Consider the following 20175-nt stretch of genomic DNA (forward strand, 5'->3'; position numbering starts at 1 on the left):
TGTTGCTGGAGTTTCTGGCAAAGTGGCTACTGCTGGCTCTTTAGGTGAAGTGGAGACTGTGGATGTTGCTGTCATTTCAGGTGAAGTTGAGACAGATGTTGTGGCTATAGTGTGAGGTAATTCAACTGTTGTGAGGGACTCTACAGGTGTCACAGTTATGGAAGACACCTCCAGAGAAACAGGTGTTTCCGTGGTGGTCCGCACAGTTGTGGCACCAGTGTCAGCCGTGGTCCGTATCCAATCTACAGCCGTCGTTACCTTGGTCACTGGCACAGTGATCATTTCTGGGGTGCTCTTGGTGGTGGGCACTCCAGTTGACCAGGTAGTGGAGGTGGTTGAAATCGGCTGGGTCGCTGCCATTATTGTGGCAGTCCCTTCCACAGGTGGACGTGTAGAAGCAGTGGTGGCCATGGTGATGGTTGTTCGGGGACGGACTGTGGTTGTTGAGGGGGACACAACCCCAGTTGTTGTGGTTTTCCTTGTAGGAACAGGACGCTGTGTAGTTGGGGAAGTGGGCACTGGGGACAGAGTGGTTTGAAGGGCAGGAACAGCGGTAATAGAAGGTACAGCGGGGGCAAGAGTTGTAGACGTTCTCAGGACAGGAGCAGTGGGAACAGGTCTCACTGAAGTTACCTCTGAAATGACCTCTGGACTCGTTCCTGGTGTGGTGGAACTTGTGGTGGTGAAGGCACTCACAGTTGTAACTGATTCAGTTGAATGTGTGGTAGAAGACTTGGGTGTGGTGACCCCCACTGTGTGTGTGGGAGTAGAAGGTGAGAGGGTGTAGCCTGCTGTGGTGGTGGTGACAGTGGGGGTGGTGCTAGTAGTGGTGGTGGGACTGGTTTCTAGGATGGTGTGCTCAGTCGTTTTACCCGTTTCTACAACAGCAGGCCTTGTGCTGGTCTCTCTGTATGTGGTGGGGAGTGTGGTCTCTGTGGCTGTGAATGTGGATGTTTCTGAGACCATAGTGATTGGCGCGCTTGTGGTGGTGTAGACCGGAGTAGCCCAGGCAGTGCTCACTGTGCTTTCTGTAACCACCCCCGAAGGAGAGGCTGGAGGGACAGGCAGTGTGCTGGTGCTGATTGGGGTTAGTATGGAACTGGTGGACAGACCCACAGTGGGAGAGGGTGGAGAGACGTGTGTCGTGCTGGAGGTTCTCTCCGAGGTGGCAGCTGGCCTCCAAGTCGTTGCAGTGGAGGTGGTTGAGGTGACATCAAAGGTCTCTAAGGTTGTGGTGGTAGTTCTGGTGGTAGCCGTCTCTGAGGCTGTAGTGGGGGGGATAATTTTGGTGGTAGCAGTCTCTGAAGTTGTAGCAGGGGTGGCAACAGTCTCTGAGATTGTAGCAGGGGTAATAGTGGTGGTAGTTCTGGTGGTAGCAATCTCTGAGGTTGTAGCGGGGGTGGTAACAGTCACTGAGATTGCAGCAGGGGTAATAGTGGTGGTAGTTCTGGTGGTAGCAGTCTCTGAGGTTGCAACAGAGGTAATGGCCATTGTACTTCTGGTGGAAGCAGTCCCTGGGGTTGTAGCGGGGGTAATGGAGGGGGTAGTTCTGGTAGTAGTAGTCTCTGAGATTGTAGCAGGGGGAATGGAGGTGGGAGTTCTGGTAGCAGTCTCTGAGGTTGTAGCGGGGGTGATGGTGGTCGTAGCTCTTGTGGTAGCAGTCACTGAGATTGTTGCGGGGGTAAGGCTGGTGGTAGTTCTGGTGGTAGCAGCCTCTGAGGTTGTAACAGGGGTTGTTGTGGTGGTAGCAGTCTCTGAGGTTGTAGCGGGGGTAATGGAGATGGTAGTTCTGGTGGTAGCAGTCTCCAAGGTTTTAGCAGGGGTAATGGAGGTGGTAGTTCTGGTGGTAGCAGTCTCTGAGGTTGTAGCGGGGGGGATGCTGGCGGTAGCCGTCAATGAGGTTGCAGCGGGGGTTGTGGTGGTGGTAGCTGTCTCTGAGGTTGTAGCAGGGGTTGCAGTTCTGGTGGTAGCCGTCTCTGAGGCTGTGGTGGGCGTGATGGTTACCCACAAGGCTGTGGGGGAAATGGGGCTGGTCGGCTCAGTAGCAGGCTCTATGGGAGTGCTCGCAGTGCTTGGCATAACCACGGTCGACGGCCCAGTTGTGGCCGCTAGGCTCGTGGGCAGAGCTGCGGATGTTTTCTCTGATGTCAGGAATTCTGGGACCTCAGACACAGTGTGAGGGGCCGGAGGTTTGGGCGTCGTCCTGGGGGTGAAAGGGGGCGCTGGGGTGGGGACGCCAGTGTCCTTCTCGGGCTCCAAACCGGTCACGGGCGGGGAGGTCAAAGTAGGAGAAGTGGCAGTCGCGGCGGGCTCCGTATGCGTTACGGCAGGCTCCACAGCGCTGGTGCTGTGCGTTTCTTTAGCAGGGGTCTCCTGGGAGGCGGTGGGGCGCACGGAGTGTGCCGTGGAGGCCGCCACAGTAGCCGGGACAGCCGCTGTGGAAGTGACAGCTGCAGGTGCCGGGGTCGTAACGCGGGGAGGAGTCGGGGCAACAGCAACTGGAGGCTTAATGCCTGGGGATAAATAATAAGACAACTGTTAGATAAGCGCCGTTATGCCAGAAAAATGGAGAGGGAGAGGGATAGGGGTAAATGCATTACTTGTGACAGAATTTAAACCCCCCCCTTCCCCGGGCTCCCTGGCACCCGCGGTCTGGCACGGGGATGGAAGCTTAATTAAACAGATGTTGGAATGAATATTTCAGCTTCTAAGAAATGTGATATCACACCGCGATGATGTCATATTAAGGGGAATGGTCAAATGAGCTCATATGTATGTGCAGAGAGTACTTTTGTTCTCTCAGTCAAACTAATCTATAACTCTACTATACAGAGTAAATAATTAATTTGAGCACTAGCACCAGTTGCTATATTTTTTGTGTCACAAAACAGGTATGAAAAACATTTTGATGTTGTCATTAAACTAATTTTCAAATTTTCTTTTTTCTATCAACTGTTAACACACTACAGTCAAAGCAAAGCTCAGTAATCACAATGCTAAACTACTTACTACTTCTGCAAAGCAGCAAACAACTGTTTACTTGTTTTTACTTGAATTGCAATTACACTATCACACACTATCTCAAAGAAATCTCATACAGTATAATTACACACTTAGTTCAATTTACATAAAAAGTGTATTGTGCTCATATGGAAGATCTATGCTATTTACGGTATTTAAAAAAAAAAAAAAAAACATTACAAAAAGTGTATTAAAAGAAAGTTTTTTGAGACAAATGTTTGTTTTGCAAACAACTGAGGACAAAAAATTAATTGGATAACAATGTACAGTAAATTTGTATGACACCTTGATATTTTTCAGTATGTATAGTGGCATGAGCTACCTTAATTGATAACTCCCCTAATAAAACCCCAGGAGCTACAGTGACTGTGGCTAAATCATGTGAATTGATTAAATATGAGAGTCTTACAGTCTTCCAGATTGACACATCGCTGAGTGACTTCATCCAGAACCATATGTCCTGGGCACTGTGGGATGCATCCCTCCACTCTACAAAGAAAGACACATCTCTCTGAGGACCACACAGTAAACACACAGCCTGTGGAGTCGCTCGGACTGTCAACGAGTGCGTTGTTGATGCAGAGAGGTAAGGGTACACATTGACAAGTGTTTTAGCATGCTCCCATATGTGTTTTTGTACTAAGGTCGAAATTGTGCAGGTTTTATTGTGCAGGTGTGTGTATTATTCATGTATATGGTGTTATCATATGTAGACCTATGGTGTACGTGTGCATGTTTGTCGTGTGGATGTGTGCTGTGTGTATTGGAGTGTGTCGGTGTATGGATGTGTGTAGTGTGTATGGAAGAGTGTTGTAGAATAATACTTACTTGGGGATGGTGACACAGAGCTGACCAGTGGGGTCACTGCAGGTCCTGAAGCAGGGGCTCACACATGACTCGTACCTCCACTGGCATCGAGGCCACATAGAGGCGTCCATGTCAAAGCCTGAGAGAAAATACCAGACTAATTAATTCCAAATTATTTTGATTAATATTTCACAAATGTCACTGTCCACAAGTAGCACAACTAGAAGTCACTGCTGCAATCATATCAGTGGCTAGTAGTAGTGTAATAATAAGACATATTGTAGTCCGTGTCTGCTAAGCATGTCCATGTTTATAGATGTTTATATGGCTTCTGACTGCATTCTGTTACAGGTTACATTTGACTGGTGTCAGGGCCTCTTCAGGTGAGAGAGTGCCAGTACAGTGTGTGGTCCCGCTGCAGCCAGTGGCCCCTACTCTACAGCCGGCAAGGGTTCATCAGCGCCCCCTCCTGGAGCTCAGCTGCACCTCTACTCAAATCTCCCCCACATCAGACAATAACTAATGTATAAAAAACCCCTAGAAAACATACGGTGTGAGCTAATGACATTTTTTTGAACCCTTAAGAATGCCCGAGGCTAAGACAGGTCAGGCCGTATCGTGGGACAGGGCCACGTTCGCGCCCCAGCCGGGACAGGGGCGACGGCAGGGGTCACGGCGGTAATGTGCGAGGCGCTGAGCCCTCTTCCTGATCTTTCGGACACTTTCGCCCCTCCCAGGCTCCTCTCCTCGGCGGAATGCGGCCGGCGTTCCCTGCAGTCAGCAGGAAACCCAATCTCCTCCTGCCTATGAACTGGGCCGCCGGTGTTAATTTCCTTTCACTAAAACAAATGCTGCAGTATTTTTAGCCGGCGTGATTACCCTGCCTCAGCAGGCACCTCAACCGGGCACCCCACCCCCCCCGCAACTCGAACCTTGGACCTGACCCTCAATACGAAGCTCAGCCTTCCCTGGGTATCATTGTATGTTAGAGAAACAGTTGTAGCTTTCCACTGCGGTTGTCCAAAATGACACACACACACTTTTACATACACAGCCACACCCACACATATGAACACTCACCGAGCACTTTATTAGGAAAATCTTTACTTTATTACACCTACTTTATGTGATTAGCGAATCAGCCAATTGTGTGGCAACAGTGCAATGCATACAATCATGTAGATACGGGTCAGGAGCTTCAGTTAATATTCACATCAACCATCAGAATGTGGACAATATTTGTGTTACTTTGACCGTGGAATGATTGTTGGTGGCAGACAGGGTGGCTTCAGTATCTCAGAAACTGCTGATCTCCTGGGATTTTCACACACACTAGTCTCTAGAGTTTGCAAAGAATGGTGCAAAAAAAATAATAAATAAACCCAGTGAGCAGCAGTTCTGCAGACAGAAAGGCATTGTTAATGACAGAGGTCAGAGGAGAAGGGCCAGACTGGTCAAAGCTGACAGGAAGGTGACAGTAACGCAAATAACCACACATTGCAACAGTGGTCTGCAGAAGAGCATCTCTGAACACACAACTTACCAAAACTCAAAGTGGATAGGCCGCAGCAGTAGAAAATAAATCTAACAAATACCGAATGAAGTGCTCGGTGAGTGCATGTACATGCGGTATATGTGGGAGTGCATTAGGATAAAACGGGGCGGGAGGGGAACATGCATTACCCCCCGCCCCCCCTTCCTCCGGTGCGTGTGTGGTGTTTGCCGGAGACAGCCGGCACTCGGGGCGCTGCCGCGGCCCGCCGCCGCCCCACATCTCAACATCCCCATGATTAAAGACGCTCTCCAGCGCACATCAGGCACTTGGCATTGACAAAAGCTGTCATTTTTCCCGGGGTGGGAGTGTGCCAGCCGACAGCTGCACGGCCCGGCCATTACAGCCCGGCCGGGCCCCACAATGCGCCCATTAACACCCCGCCCCCACACCCCCGCACCCCCACATCGGAGGCCGATGGGCCCTCAGCAACGTGGGAGGGGACGGGGCAGCTCACCGCAGCCCTCATTTTCAGACTCGAGTCAGTCGGTTAGGGTTGCTGAAGGAAAGTACAGCACGGTAAGCCCTGGCACCGCTGTGGCTGAATTCACTTCAACATCCTCTTTTCATTTGCTCATCATTTCATATAAGTTTATATAGTTTCTTGCCTATTTGCTGATGTTTGTCTTAAACTGAAAATTAGCACCACATCTGCAGACATGAAGCACTGCTCATTCTTGCTGTTGATGTATCTTCTGATATAAAAGCAATGGTCATACTGCAGAAAAATAACTGAAGGAGCTGAATAGAGCTGTCAACACTAAAATACACATGAAGGAAACGTTACCCTTCTCCTAACAGCTCCTGTGTCTGAAGGCAATTCTACAAACACCAAAATGACACTTTGGGCCTCTCTTAACCTTTGACCCAGAAGCAATAACCGGCATGGTCGGGTCTGAAGCCTGTGGCTGTGCACTCGCGTGCAAATCTGAACAGCCCCGCACCTTTTTCTTTATTTACCTCGTCACATTTACATTTAAATGTCTTTTGCAAGTAAGGCCTGGAGCCTACATGTCTACATGACTGTGGAAGGAAACGAGTGCCTGGAGGAAACATGAACACAGAAGGAACATGCCAACTCCACACAGACAGCATCCAGCACTGGCCAGGACCTGACGCTGGAACCTCCTTTGAAGACAACAGTGTTAATCCCTTAACCACTGTGCCGCCTTACCTGTGTATCTGCACAACTCTGCATTTACCTGTGTATCTGTACAACTCTGCATTTACCTGTGTATCTGTACAACTCTGCAATAAGTCAATATCAACATGTATTTTAGTCTTACTGTATATTTAGATTTAAAATCTTATTTCTATTACTTTTTCGCTAAATAAGTCAAAAAGATTGCCAATGAGGGGAGACAATTAGAAAGCAAGCTAATATTTTCTACCTGGTGTCATTACAAGACCAAAACGTCTGTTAGGACAGACTTTTCTTGCGGTCTGCGTAGGTCTCTACACTCACCTGTGAGCCGGAAGAGTGTGGCCCGGCGGAAGCCATCGGTGTGGTTGTACTTCATGAGCTGCAGTCTGGAGCGGGTGTAGTGCAGGAAGAACCCGCGGCGGGCGAAAGACTCCAGGGAGTCGTAGCCGCTGATCCAGGTGTCGCGGTGCAGGATGAAGGTGGACTGGTCCTGGAACAGCCTTCTCTCCTCAAACTTGGCCACCTCCAGCTGCCCGCCCCGCTGAGCGCGCATAAAATAGTTTGGTCGTCCGGTCACTTCGAAGGACACCAGAGAGGTGTCTGGAGCAAAGTTTTGACAATAAAGTGGAATTAGAAATAGGCAAGCAGGCAAAGGAGACATTTTGTTAACTTAAAACATGTGGATCGACAAAGGGTGTATTTCAAAATGGTGGGGAAGTGGTGCGTTAGAGGAATGGGGGGGGGGGGACCTGAAGTGGAAATGTGCAGGCCTTGGGTGTGGGGGAAGTTGGTGGAAAGTAGTATGGAGGTGCAGTCATGGTTGTAGTGTGGTTGCAGCATGGTTGCAGTGAGGTTGGAGTGTGGTTGCAGCATGGTTGTAGTGTGGTTGTAGCATGGTTGCAGTGAGGTTGGAGTGTGGTTGCAGGGTGGTTGTAGTGTGGTTGTAGCATGGTTGCAGTGAGGTTGGAGTGTGGTTGCAGCATGGTTGCAGGGCGGTTGTGTTGGTGTGTAACTGGGGGGGATTGTCTCACCATGCGGTCGCGCTGGGCTCAGTCCAGGGGTCATCATGAAGAGGGTGGTGATTCCTGCCGCAGACCTCGGCCCCCTCAGAGGGAACACCACTCCCCCCGATGTGTTGGCTGCCAACGCTGTGTCCCTGTCTCGGTATGTCACCAACCTATAGGGCCCTTTTCCCAGAACTGCAGAGGAAACAACTCAGCTTCATCCCCATTGGACAGTACAGCACACTTCAGCATGCAGGGGGACCATCTGTCACTCTTTAAACATTTGGCCCATACAGTACTCTTTCATAGCCAGCAACATCAAACCAAATGAACACACAGCTTAATTTCCTCAATACATTGGTATTTAACTTAGAGCGATGACTGTATTACTGAAAATGTGACTTGTCACCACTATATTCTGCTTTGTACACAACAAAATGCTTCAGGAAAAAAGCCCTACAAACAGTTGATTTGATTTGCTGACAGTACCACACTGTTTAAAACCCTTCAATGCCATCACTGGCTGGGCTCCAGTGGATTTATGCATATTTTGCGCCCCCTAGAGGTTCAATCAAATCACACAATCTCACAGATTCTGTGAATGTTGAATACATTTACCTTTATTGTAGAATTCACAATCATAAGCTGCAAAAAAAACACAAAAAAATAAACAGTTATGAAATCTGTGAAACCAAAGGTGGAATGATAATTTTGTGGTTTCACTGTCACCACAGAAGGCCAGGTTCAATGTTATATACGTTTTTCCAGTACTGGCCTTTATTGACCTGTTGATCTCACATTCATTCTCAGATATAAAATCATTTGATTACAGTCTTAAGCACTAGGTACTACAGCCTGTATTATATCTGTGTGTATTTTCATCCATTTGTGACAGTGTTTTTGAGTGTTCCCAGAAGCCCCTGCCCCACACTCACGGCACAGGGTGGGTGAGCGCCAGTCGACGGTGACGCCCTGCTGGCAGCAGCGGTGGGCGTAGGCCGACACGCTGGTGCAGAAGCACTCACAGTCTCCGCCCCGGTTACACGCGCACGTGTCCATCAGGCAGTTCATGTAGAACCAGGTAACATCCACCTGCAGGAGCACCAGCACCGTCAGCTGCTCCAGCCGACAGAGCAGGGTGTGTGTGTGTGTGTGTGTGCGTGTGTGTATGGAGTGTGTGTGTGTGTGTAGTGTGTGAGTGTGTGTATGGCATGTGTGTGTGTGTAGTGAGTGCGTGTGTGCATGTGTGTGTGTGTGTGTGCGTGTGTGTATGGAGTGTGTGTGTGTGTAGTGTGTGTGTGTGTGCGTGTGTGTATGGCGTGTGTGTGTGTAGTGAGTGTGAGTGTGTGTGTGTAGTGTGTATCCATGTCTGTGTGTGCGTGTATGTGCATGTGTGTAGCACAGTGGTGCATAGGATGGTCATACAGGTCTAATCCCTCTCTCTCAACTCCATGATTCAGTGGAGGTCTTTGGGGGATAGGGTTCTGTGCCCCTCCCTCCCCCAAACTCCAACAGCTGAACCAGCAGGGGCAGATATTGCCCCAGGGACCACAAAGGGTGAACCCGGTGACCTCAAACACAGACACTACACACAATATAGACATGGCACAGGGACAGCCATGTAAACACACAGATACATTTACAGACATCGGGAATAATATATAGTAGACATGTACAGGTATAAAGAACGCAAAAACACACAGCCACACACACACGTAGACACACATAACAAACATGAACACATCCACACACACAACACAGAATCAGATGTTATTATCTAGGTGGGTGGGCGTTTTTCTCCATACTAAGTGGCAGGGATGAACATACTACGTTAATGCAGTTATATCTCTCAGGATAACCAATGTTTTCCGAATATTGTCTGGCAAATTTATGATGTAAAAATACATAGAAAAATGCACAATGCTGTAGGATAGGTACAATGAAGATATAATGTGTAATATATTCCACAAATGCAGGTTGAGATTAACCACACCTAATGAGATTATATGATGTAGGTGGAAAATCCTGAGGACAGAAAGTAAAACATTATAATAAAAATGAAAAACTCATTAGTTCTACCTTCTGGCTGAAGAATTGTGCTAATTAGCAAATCAAGGTGATCTAAACAAAATACTGCAGATGACTATTTTGTGCATATCAGATATTCCACTTCTGCTAGAGAGGATGTAATCTTCCACAAAAATACAGCAATATCACAGAAAAAATAAAACAATAATAATAATAATAGCAGTAGCATTGTTTTCATTGTTACAAAAGCAAAAACACAAGACAAGATTTCAATCGCCATAAATAAATGAAGGATTTTTCCTTCCATGCATCCAGTGCACTGAGCTCAGTGTAAAGGGCTAAACGTTAAAGTGCAGATGCTGACAGTACAGCTGCAGTAGCAGGTACTCACCACAGGGTGGCAGATCTCGAAGACCTCGCTCAGCAGGATCCCACACTGCCTCTTGGCAAAGGGCTCTCTGAGGGGACTCAGACTGCAGGGATGCCTGATGTCAGGGCTGTTCACACACTGACGACACCAAGCAAACAACGTTCACACACACTGATCTCAGGACTCCACCACAAAGCCAAGCCAATCATCAACCTTAACCCTACAGTCACTTTTTAACACAGGGACATTCTGTCAGTGTGGGCAAGGTAAGGTTACACTGTGTCACTGCATTATAAGTGTTATTTCTGCTGTTCCGGGTTTTAGTCAGTGTAGTTATCCAGCTAATTCACTAATCCTGCTTCGTGATGCAGGCCCATAATCGCTGACTCACCAGATGAATCTGCAGTAGTATGAATTTAAGGACTGAAGAGATGGCAGTCATCACTGAAAATAGACACTTACTTGAACCTTCCAAAATGAAAAGTAGCCATAATGGAGGTTCTGTGTATTCATGTACTGTATAGTAACACTAGAAACAAGTCCTAAACACATGATTTGTTGTAATTATTCACATCATAGGCACTCCAGCAGGCAATCTGAGACTGATACTGCCAGCAGGGGTCAGTAGACAGTCATTATAGCATATTGTTGTATATGTATATACTATATTTTATATTGTATACATGTTATAGTCCTTGTCTTGCCTCTGTTGCAGCCCAGCTGTTTCCAAACTCCTGTGAAGTGGGGGAGTCCATGTTCTCCGGAGATCTCATCTCGTTCACCGTCTTCATGTCAAAGTTCCCACACAAACCCGACAGCTTGCCCTGAGCACAGAGCAATGAGGGTGCTTTGTTGAGTCAATGTAGTAATACTACTAATAATAATAATAATAATAAATACGACTACTACTACTACTACTACTACTACTACTACTACTGCCACTACTACTACTCCTACTACTACAACTAATAATAATAATTATTATTATTATTATCATTCTTACTATTATTATTATTATTATTATTATTCATGTTGGCAGCTGTGTTCATGTCAATATAGCACTAATAATACTGCACTTGAAATAGTTAACATGGAAGGAGGTGAAAGCACCTTGATCACCAGTGTAAAGAATCTCACGTCAAGTGCTGAAACATCTCTACATAATTCCCCAACAGTTGTGAGGTTCCAGCATGTCCCCCACCTGCCAGCGTGGGCCAGCCTGAATGTGGATGGTGGTCTTCCTGTCCCACAGGATACTGATGTCCTCCTCAGGGATGTGCAGGATGGTGAAGTACCCGGCCCTCCATATCAGCACCACCTTAGTCCTGTCAATCAAGCTGGAGGGGCTCTGTGTAGGACAAAATGACACTGTCCTGTCGGCAGATGCAGCTAAAATACAAGCAAATGGTCCGTGCGTTAAAGGACATTCAACTTACCGGTTTCCCACTGTCGTCATCAAAAGTGATGACAGACTTTCCGATGTTTATTATCAAGGACTTTCTGCATATGACTCCACTGTCGAAGCAGTCCACGTTCTCGGCCATCACGCTCAATGCGAAGTCAACACTGCTCTGTATGACACAAATAATCGACCATGAACATCTTCAAATCAATGCAGAAAACATTGACATGTCGTGTCCTCAAGGTAGCGGCACTGGAATATACTGTATTATTACCGGGGTGACATTAGCTCAGGAGGTAAGAGGCAATCAGAGGGTCGTGTGAGTGTGTGTATGAATGAGAGGGTGAATGAGAAGCATCAATTGTACAGCGCTTTGGATAAAGGCGTTATATAAATGCCAACCATCTACTATTTCTTTAGTATTGGATGTTCTATTTTAATCAGGGTGTGTAACATGATAGAAAACCCTCACTAAACATAGTGCATTTAGAATGCACATAGTAATGTAATGTACTTTTACAGGGACACAAGTATCAGCTTCAGTTCCACACTGTGAAATATCAGAGGGGCCGTAAGCACTGCAAACGACCCGGCTCACACTTACCTTAACCAAATAGACCTTACAGGCCCCGATGTAGTCCAACAGCAGTCTATCAAAGGACCCGGCTCACACTTACCTTAACCAAATAGACCTTACAGGCCCTGATGTAGTCCAACAGCAGTCTATCAAAGGACCCGGCTCACACTTACCTCAACCAAATAGACCTTACAGGCCCCGATGTAGTCCAACAGCAGTCCATCAAAGGACCCGGCTCACACTTACCTTAACCAAATAGACCTTACAGGCCCCGATGTAGTCCAACAGCAGTCCATCAAAGGACCCGGCTCACACTTACCTTAACCAAATAGACCTTACAGGCTCCGTTGTAGTCCAACAGCAGTCTATCAAAGGACCCGGCTCACACTTACCTTAACCAAATAGACCTTACAGGCTCCGATGTAGTCAAACAGCAGTCCATCAAAGGTCCTGTAGTGGCGGTCCCCATAAGCGGTGCACATGGACGGGCAGGGCTGGAAGACACACTGGAACGAGCCGTGCTGGCAAACGCTAAAAGGAAAACCTTATCAGCACATCCAGCACTCTCCCTCTCAGTCAGAAAAGCCTGTCAGATTTCAGACCAGGTAACCACACTAGAAATCCTGTCATTTCTAATGGACACTATTGTAATCCAGATGTAATTACCAACAGATGGACAGGGGGAGTAAAAAATGTTTTGAGCCGATTACCAAAGGTTGATTCAGCCACTCATTGCCTGTGTCATTAAGCTGTCACTCTTATCTTTTCCAGTGACTGGTGGAAGAAGCACTAAGAAAGCCCTCTGATTGAGATCAGTGTAACAGCACTGAAGAGGCTAAATCAGGTATGAAAGAGAGTCTCACAAGGACTTTTTCTATGAACCAGGCCATGATGTTTTTTATTCTTCTTCTTCTTCTTCCATAAACCGTAAAAGGTAAGGGTATCAGGTAACCCGTTGCACTGCAAGACTGAGAGTGCTAGTTTGAGAGCGCAATTTTCAAAATTAGCGCTGCTGTGAAAGATTTGTCTTAATTTGTGTTTGTATTGTTCATCTGGTGAGGAGGAAACATGGTCACTTATCCAACAGATGGTAAAGACACTTGCAACCGAACAGCAAGGGAAGTTCCATCTGTACTTTGAAGTCAAATTCGGCTGTGGATATACCCTGGATTTCTTTAAATGCAATGGTCATGGGCGAGCTCACCAGCAGTGACACACTTATATGGCGGGAAACTGACCAGCGGTGACATGGAGAGGTGACCTTGTCTCCAGGGTAGTACTCCTTCCCCTTCCAAAAACAGGGACAGGCCTCAGGCTGAAAGCACTCATCTCCATGTTTCAACAACCTGAAAACCACACACACACATTTACACATTATTTATGTTCATAGCAGATGCTGCTGGAGAGCTTACATCCAATTATACAGCTGGGTAAATGAAGAAAGTACTTTGGTCAAAGATATGAGAGCAGTGCCAGTGTAACAGGTGAGAAATTGCCTGAGTCCGAGGTGGGAACCCCGGTCTCTCACTTGTCCAAATATTTGTTGAACGAACTCGATACCAGTCAGCTAAAGACGAACTCACCTCTAGCCAAGGGCAACAACGTTCTTTTTTATTTTTATTTGAGGGTTACGTCATCGGGAAGTGCTGTCGCGCGATAACCTGCTACCAGCCTTCGCTTTCACTGCACTTCACCATGCTTACTAGCGAAGCTGCCAGTCTTGCTGTCAGTATTAGCCTAATTTCAAATTTGAGCTGAAACAACCTAATTTGAGCTGAAACAACCAGCTAGTGGACCAACAAGGCCATATGGTTGAGATGTTGCTCATTTTGCTGCTAGCACAGGGATGATGACGTGCCCATGTTCATGTTTTGGTTAAAGTTATGTAGACGTGTTGTTCATGCCACGTGTACTATCAGAGGAAATAATATCCTGTGTTTTCAGGACACGCTGATATGGTGCATTCAGGATGAGTTAAAGATGTAGAGGAAGAAAGCAGCCACAGAGGGAGAGAAACAGGCTTTGTTTCCTCTCTCAATCTGGTTCCCACATTGTTAGACATAGCAGATAAGAATCTGGTAATATTCGGGGGAGAAATATTCCCACTGCCGCATCTACTGTACGGACAATAAAGCGTCACATTGAATGAGCAGAGGATAAACCTCAGGTTCATCTGCGTAATGTTACACCCCTGATAAAGTGCTGTTAACAGCTCTCTTTATCAGCCCGCCAAGGCTGCCTATCAATTACTCTGATCAAAGAATCCATAACAATCTATCCTCTCCATGCACCATTTGTAAATAAACTTCCCCATTCGCATCCTTCCGTGTCTTAATTAAAGCGGGCTCGTGAATGAGCACAATGAGCTCTCCATTTCAGTGCATGCAACCCATCCATGTCCGAATTACCGACCATTTGTGAAAGCAGAAAAATAAATTAGAACAAATATATGGTATGTTCAGACGAAGCAGACGACACTGGGAACTTCACATCATAAATATAAAATGTGACCATGACCTAAATCAATCTGTAATGTTGAACCATCTTGGCCAAGTGGGATTTTTTTGTATTGGTTTTGTTGATTGTTATTGAGCAGTTCAGCACAATAACAATGGAAACACCGCTGGCTGAAAAAGTAGGAATTCAACAGGGTAATAACCCAGAAAGAAGAAGCTGCTGTCCTGAGGCTCAGCACCACCGTGGCACAGTAATAAATTCATTCCCACGGGCACTGTTCCCTTCATTTCATGGCTCAGGGGTTTGGCAAAGAGCTCGGAGAAAAATCCATCTAGTAGCGATATATTTTGATAATCTTTTGTTTTGACCGGGTCATATTTCTGCCAGGTATGCAACAATGTAGAAGAGGAGGAAAGTTGGTATAGTTATGGGTGTTGTCACCAGATATGGGCACAGTTGGTCTGCAAAACTGTGCCAACGGAAATCTTCCAATATATGTTCTCACAATGCAAATATTTTGCAGAAGGAAATAAAGCTATAAACCTACTGCATGCTCACCATGCAGAATATACTGGAGTATCAAATGGAGTACCAAAACTGAATGAAAAATGTTGTAACAGAAAAATAATATTATAATAAAATTACAAAAATATATTTGCATTTGCGCATGCATTCATTTAAACAAGAATCCAATATACAGGAGTAAAAAAGTTGACATTTCAGCCATGAGTGAGCCTAAATGGCACTGCTTCACCGAGAGGGAAACATGCTTACACATACTCATCTTTATTCTCTGTGTGCTGTCAGAGTGAGGGAGAAGCTCAACACGGAATACACTGGAATTAGCACCTCTGGCGTACAGCACACACCTTTTTACTGTGCGTGAAATTAAAATGTGATGATGGTCTAAAACAGGTTGCAGGAATTCCTTTAAGAAGCTTAGCAGTCACCTGATCCTACAGTCCACCTGTTTACTGCATAATTAAGAAATAAGTATCTATCTGAGTTTATAGCGTGAAAAAAGCTGCAATGATAAGGAACAGTAATTACCTTGGATAAATTACAAATGTTCATTACTATTGGAATGCTTCTATTAAAACAAAACAAAAAACTTTTATACCAGCCATTCGTTGGAGAGGAAACAAGAGAGTGTGTGCATGCATGTGTGTGTGTGTGTGTGTGTGTGTGTGTGCGTCTGTCTGTCTGGGTGGGCATGTTCTGTTCTTATTGGAGGGGGAGATATGGAGAAATAGAGAAGAAACACAAAGGCTTAAGCTTAACTATGATTATTAAGTGGCTATTATATTATCATATTTATAAATAATTGTCACATGTCCCTGTGTTTACCTGGCCCTCTCAGTGTTAAACCATCAGCAAGAGAACAGCATGGACTGACTACATTCTGCCCATAGCAAAATGATGAAATTCCCATCAATAGTTTTGGGAGTGCAAGATAGTATCTCTTATCTGATATTAAAATTTCATGATTTTATGATCAAGGGTAAATTGCTTAATTTTCTTTCTTTTTTTTTCAGAGAGAAACGCCAAAGTAAACAAGAAGATCATCCAGATTTAAAATGAATCATGCTGAATACAAATATTTTTCTGATTTGTATTCAGCATCAAGGTTTTTTATTTACCAAGCCATATATCTAATTTTTCTAGTCTCCTGAAATAAGCCCTGTTTCACTCAAATTCATCAGTCCATCCACCCATTATATGTTAAGGATAGATTTTTAAAAGAACCAACATCTGTACTTTGTGAGAAGGTTTGCTCCTTTAACACTGCACACATTCACATACTTCTGATTGAAACAGAGAACTCCAATATACATGCAGTAAGCACTTTACTAGGTATTTATTAGACTTATGTTTTAGACTTATTAAGTCTTCTGCTGCTGTAGCCTGCGCACTTTGACCCGCTGTGTGTTCAGAGATGCTCTTCTGCATACCACTGTTGTAATGTGTGGTTATTTGTGTTACTATCACCTTCCTGTCCGCTTCGACCAGTCTGGCCATTCTCCTCTGACATCTCTCATTATCAAGGCGTTTCTACTTGCAGAAGTGCTGCTCCCTGGATGTTTTTTAGTTTTTCACATCATTCTCTGCAGATTCTAGAGACTGTTGAATCCCAGGAGATCAGCAGTTTCTCACTCAAACCACCCTGTCTGGCACCAACAATCATTCCACAGTCAAATTAAATTTAGTTGCTGTCACATGATTGGCTGATTAAATATTTGCATTAATAAGCTGGTATACAGGTCTATAGTGTGCCTAATAAAGTGCTCACTGAGTGTACGTTCATTTTGTGAACTGAACTAGACTAAAGTGGCACAGAAACTGATGGTATGCAAAACTATGAATGAGTTTTGATTAAAGGTTACCAAAAAGGTAGAGACAGAACATTGATGAAAGAAAAACAAAAAAAGCATATGACCCTGACCTTGAGACTTTACACCCCCAAAGGATTCTGGGAAACTCAGATGGCATTTGCGTCAGGATTCATCATAATCCATGAGTAATTAGTCATGCCAGGGACCAAATAACACGCTGACATGGAGCTCTCTGTGTACGTACATACCCTCCTCTGATTGGGTGGAGCACTGGCATTTCACAGGGGCTTTCCACACTCACAATATCCATGTCAAGAGCACAACGATGCATACAATGATCTCACCAAACTGAAGCTCCAGTGTCTACGGGTGCCCCTGACTCAGGGATCTGACCCTTTACCACTCCAAACAGTCAGCACCGGTAAAGAAACTTCTTCATCTTAAATGACATGGGAATTATAATATAGGGCCATACAGTACCTGTATGGATTATACAACACTGGATATGTGCACCTGCATTTTGGAAGAGTCCTTTGAAATACGTAATTGTCACACTGCGGATATTAACTCTTACTTTTTATCGAAAACGGTACAAAGTCCACCTTTGTAAAGGGAAAATAAAATGGATTCTCCTGTCAGCACTGCCAATAATGATTTCCCATAATGGTCCCTTAAGGCTGCTTGTGATGAGCCAGCTCTTTGGCGTTCTGATTTCTGAGGGGTGGTGGGAAGGGGGTAGGGGCTAATTACTCCAGTCCCCGGCTTAGAAATTAAGACACGCAATATAGGCTTTAGTGCTTGGATTTCACAGGCTTTGATGTGTGCTGAATGGAGCGTTTTTCCCCTGTCTCCACTAACGTTAATAGAGCAGTATAAGTTAAAAGCCTGTACTTTACAGTCTCAGAGCCACCTGGCCCCACACTTTGTAAACCTTCAATCAAACAGACAGCCCATTTTCCCTACAGTGTGGCTAGGCATGCCTTCATTTTCAGCAGATTAAAACTGATTAATAGATTGGTTGATTGATTGAACCCTGTCCAAGCACAGGCACTGTTCTGTTACAGTATATGTGAAAACAAGGTCATATTCTATAGAGGAAGTGGCACAGCTAGATTCACCAGTCCTCATGATGTATAATATTGTTTACACTCCGCCTCTACTTGAACATTTTTCTTCCTTTTGTGAAATACACCCGTATGTGAAATTGCCCATATTCTCTCCATAGGACACCACTGTGACACCCACAGCAAACACTGGCCAGCTTGAACTTGGTGGTATAAAGCCAATTGAATCTCATTGCTCAGGGTTATGGTCCATTAATAGCATAGCCCATATTTAAGCCAGTAAAGATTGAGCTACGGGCTGAGACTACGTAGCCTGGTTTTGGCCAGCCTCTTAGCCATTGCTTGCACATTATTTTTCCACAAGGTCCAGCCTGCATTCATACCTCAAGCCTTTAACTGACTGAGCCACTCTTGTTTGGTTAACCTTTGGCTTCTATGAATAGCATTGAGTGCTGCAGCAAAACAGGCCCTGGCTCAATGGTACTTCTTAATCACTGCCCTACCACTGGAGTTATCAATACTCTCATCGCCCTGTCGCATAAGGCCGCCTTTGTATCCATATTTACCACAAACTAGATGCCAGCCTATCAGGTTGCAGGCATTTATTAAACATTCGTGACAGGCGTGTCATGCTGCAGGAGTTTCTCTGCCGGGATGGTCAAGGTGACTGACTGCGCTGCGTGTTTGGCGTTGCCCGTCGGCGGAAAGGTCAGCGAGTGGGCGTGGCGGCAGACAGCGGGTGACAGACACTCGGCTTCTGTCCCTTATCTTAAATATCAACTTCCTTAGTGGTGTCTAGACTGGTGTCCCTTTCAAAAGGTATCAGTATCAATCGACCGAACAAGACCGCCGCTACTTTCTGCGTCCCTCTGGAGGGGATTAAGCAGAGCACTGCTGTGTACCCAGGCCCTCTGAAACAGGGCCTTTATGAGCTGCTAAAGTCAGAAAAGACTGGAGAAGCCTTAAAACTGCAAAATGAAGTGAAGGGCTTATGTTTGCTTTCAAAGCACGCAACAAATCAGAGTGGACACACAGCACAGTGACTCAACATGTGTGCTCAGGTGTGCGCTACAGCTTTCAGCCTCAGACCTCATCACAGACAGCGGTCCTCCTAAAATCACTTAATGCTCAGTGCTGCAGTACCTGCTCCTTTCTCAATTAATATTTCTTTAATATCTTTTTGTTTCGCACAACCTGATATTTTGTGATCTATAGGGAGCATGCAAGAAAATAAGGAATACAGGGGAATGCCAACACTTCATTGTCAGCGAGTCCAAAGTGATTTCAGTGTTTCCAGGTTTCAGTTGCCAATCCCGATTCCTATCTCGTTAAAATAATGGATGTGCACTCGAGGAAGCTGCTCTCCTTCAGCTTGTTCAAGGGTTCAACCACAGATCCCCAACCTCATCTTCATCTCCAAACCCAGATCCTAACCCAATGTTCCACACTGTTCCACTCTGTTGCCAGCTAACAGTGCCTTTAATGCATGCTCTGCATATTCAGGGAATCATTTTAATACTATTTGCCAGAGCCAAAAAACAATAGGCTCATTTTTATAGCAAAACAATGCTTCAAAAATGATGTGGTTTTTCCTTTTCTGTTGAAATCGATATGTAATTATGTGTGTTATCTGGGTAAGACATTATTGTAAATGATATTCATATAGGAACTACATGCATTTATTTGGGCGGCCTGTAGTGGTTAAGGTAAATGACTGGGACAGGCAAGGTTGGAGGTTTGAATCCCAGTGTAGCCACAATAACATCCGCACAGCCGTTGGGCCCTTAACCCCGCATTGCTCCAGGGGAGGATTGTCTCCTGCTTAATCTAATCAACTGTACGTCGCTCTGGATAAGAGCGTCTGCCAAATGCCAATAATGTAATAATGTAACGTAATTTGGAAATGTCACCAACCATTTCACCAGCCAGTCTTCACCTTGCTGAGGGCAATATGCTTACACACTGAACTCAGTGGAACAAATGAACAAACGCAGCACACTGCACAGACACATTGGTTTAGCCACACAGAGCTTGCAGTTCTTGAGTTTCAATTCATAAAAAGCCCACTTAACCCTAACACTGACTCTCAGACATTGGCATTACGTGGATCAGATGGCCTTAATCTGAGCTACACGGCCTATGTTAGCTTCCTGCTTTATGTAAAGGCTCTTGCCCTTCTGGGAGAGACGGCTAAGGAGACTAAGCTCTCATCAGACGCTGATCGTAGGTGAGGTAATGGGAACACTGCCTGCAAAAGTCAATCATGGGAAACTCCGCTGAGTGCTTACAGAGGAAATCTCAGGTTACAGTCAAAATTACGTTATAGCAGCAACGCTAGCCCTTAGCCGCTTTCATGGACAGCAATATTTCTGAGAAGTCCCAGAAATAAGGGCCCCCCACCATGCCTCTCCCCAGA

The 20175-nt window shown here is 45.6% G+C and overlaps 1 protein-coding gene across 1 annotated transcript in view; it reads right to left on the bottom strand.

Moving 5' to 3' along the window:
* The window catches only part of otog (otogelin), a 54980-nt gene that overhangs the window by 15935 nt on the left and 18870 nt on the right, over positions 1-20175 (bottom strand). Inside the window, exons 21-36 of the mRNA XM_061245241.1 lie at positions 13144-13251; positions 12298-12436; positions 11363-11497; positions 11128-11274; positions 10631-10750; positions 9948-10064; positions 8464-8620; positions 8147-8173; positions 7556-7723; positions 6846-7124; positions 3850-3967; positions 3431-3510; positions 2171-2513; positions 1885-2012; positions 1255-1803; positions 259-495 (exon numbers count right to left, since the gene is read on the bottom strand). Coding sequence (XP_061101225.1) covers positions 259-495; positions 1255-1803; positions 1885-2012; positions 2171-2513; positions 3431-3510; positions 3850-3967; positions 6846-7124; positions 7556-7723; positions 8147-8173; positions 8464-8620; positions 9948-10064; positions 10631-10750; positions 11128-11274; positions 11363-11497; positions 12298-12436; positions 13144-13251 — 2852 coding nt within the window. The remainder of the gene's footprint in view (positions 1-258; positions 496-1254; positions 1804-1884; positions 2013-2170; positions 2514-3430; positions 3511-3849; positions 3968-6845; positions 7125-7555; positions 7724-8146; positions 8174-8463; positions 8621-9947; positions 10065-10630; positions 10751-11127; positions 11275-11362; positions 11498-12297; positions 12437-13143; positions 13252-20175) is intronic.

The sequence above is a fragment of the Conger conger genome, chromosome 6 (genome assembly GCF_963514075.1).
Source record: "Conger conger chromosome 6, fConCon1.1, whole genome shotgun sequence".
Taxonomy (NCBI): Eukaryota; Metazoa; Chordata; class Actinopteri; order Anguilliformes; family Congridae; genus Conger; species Conger conger.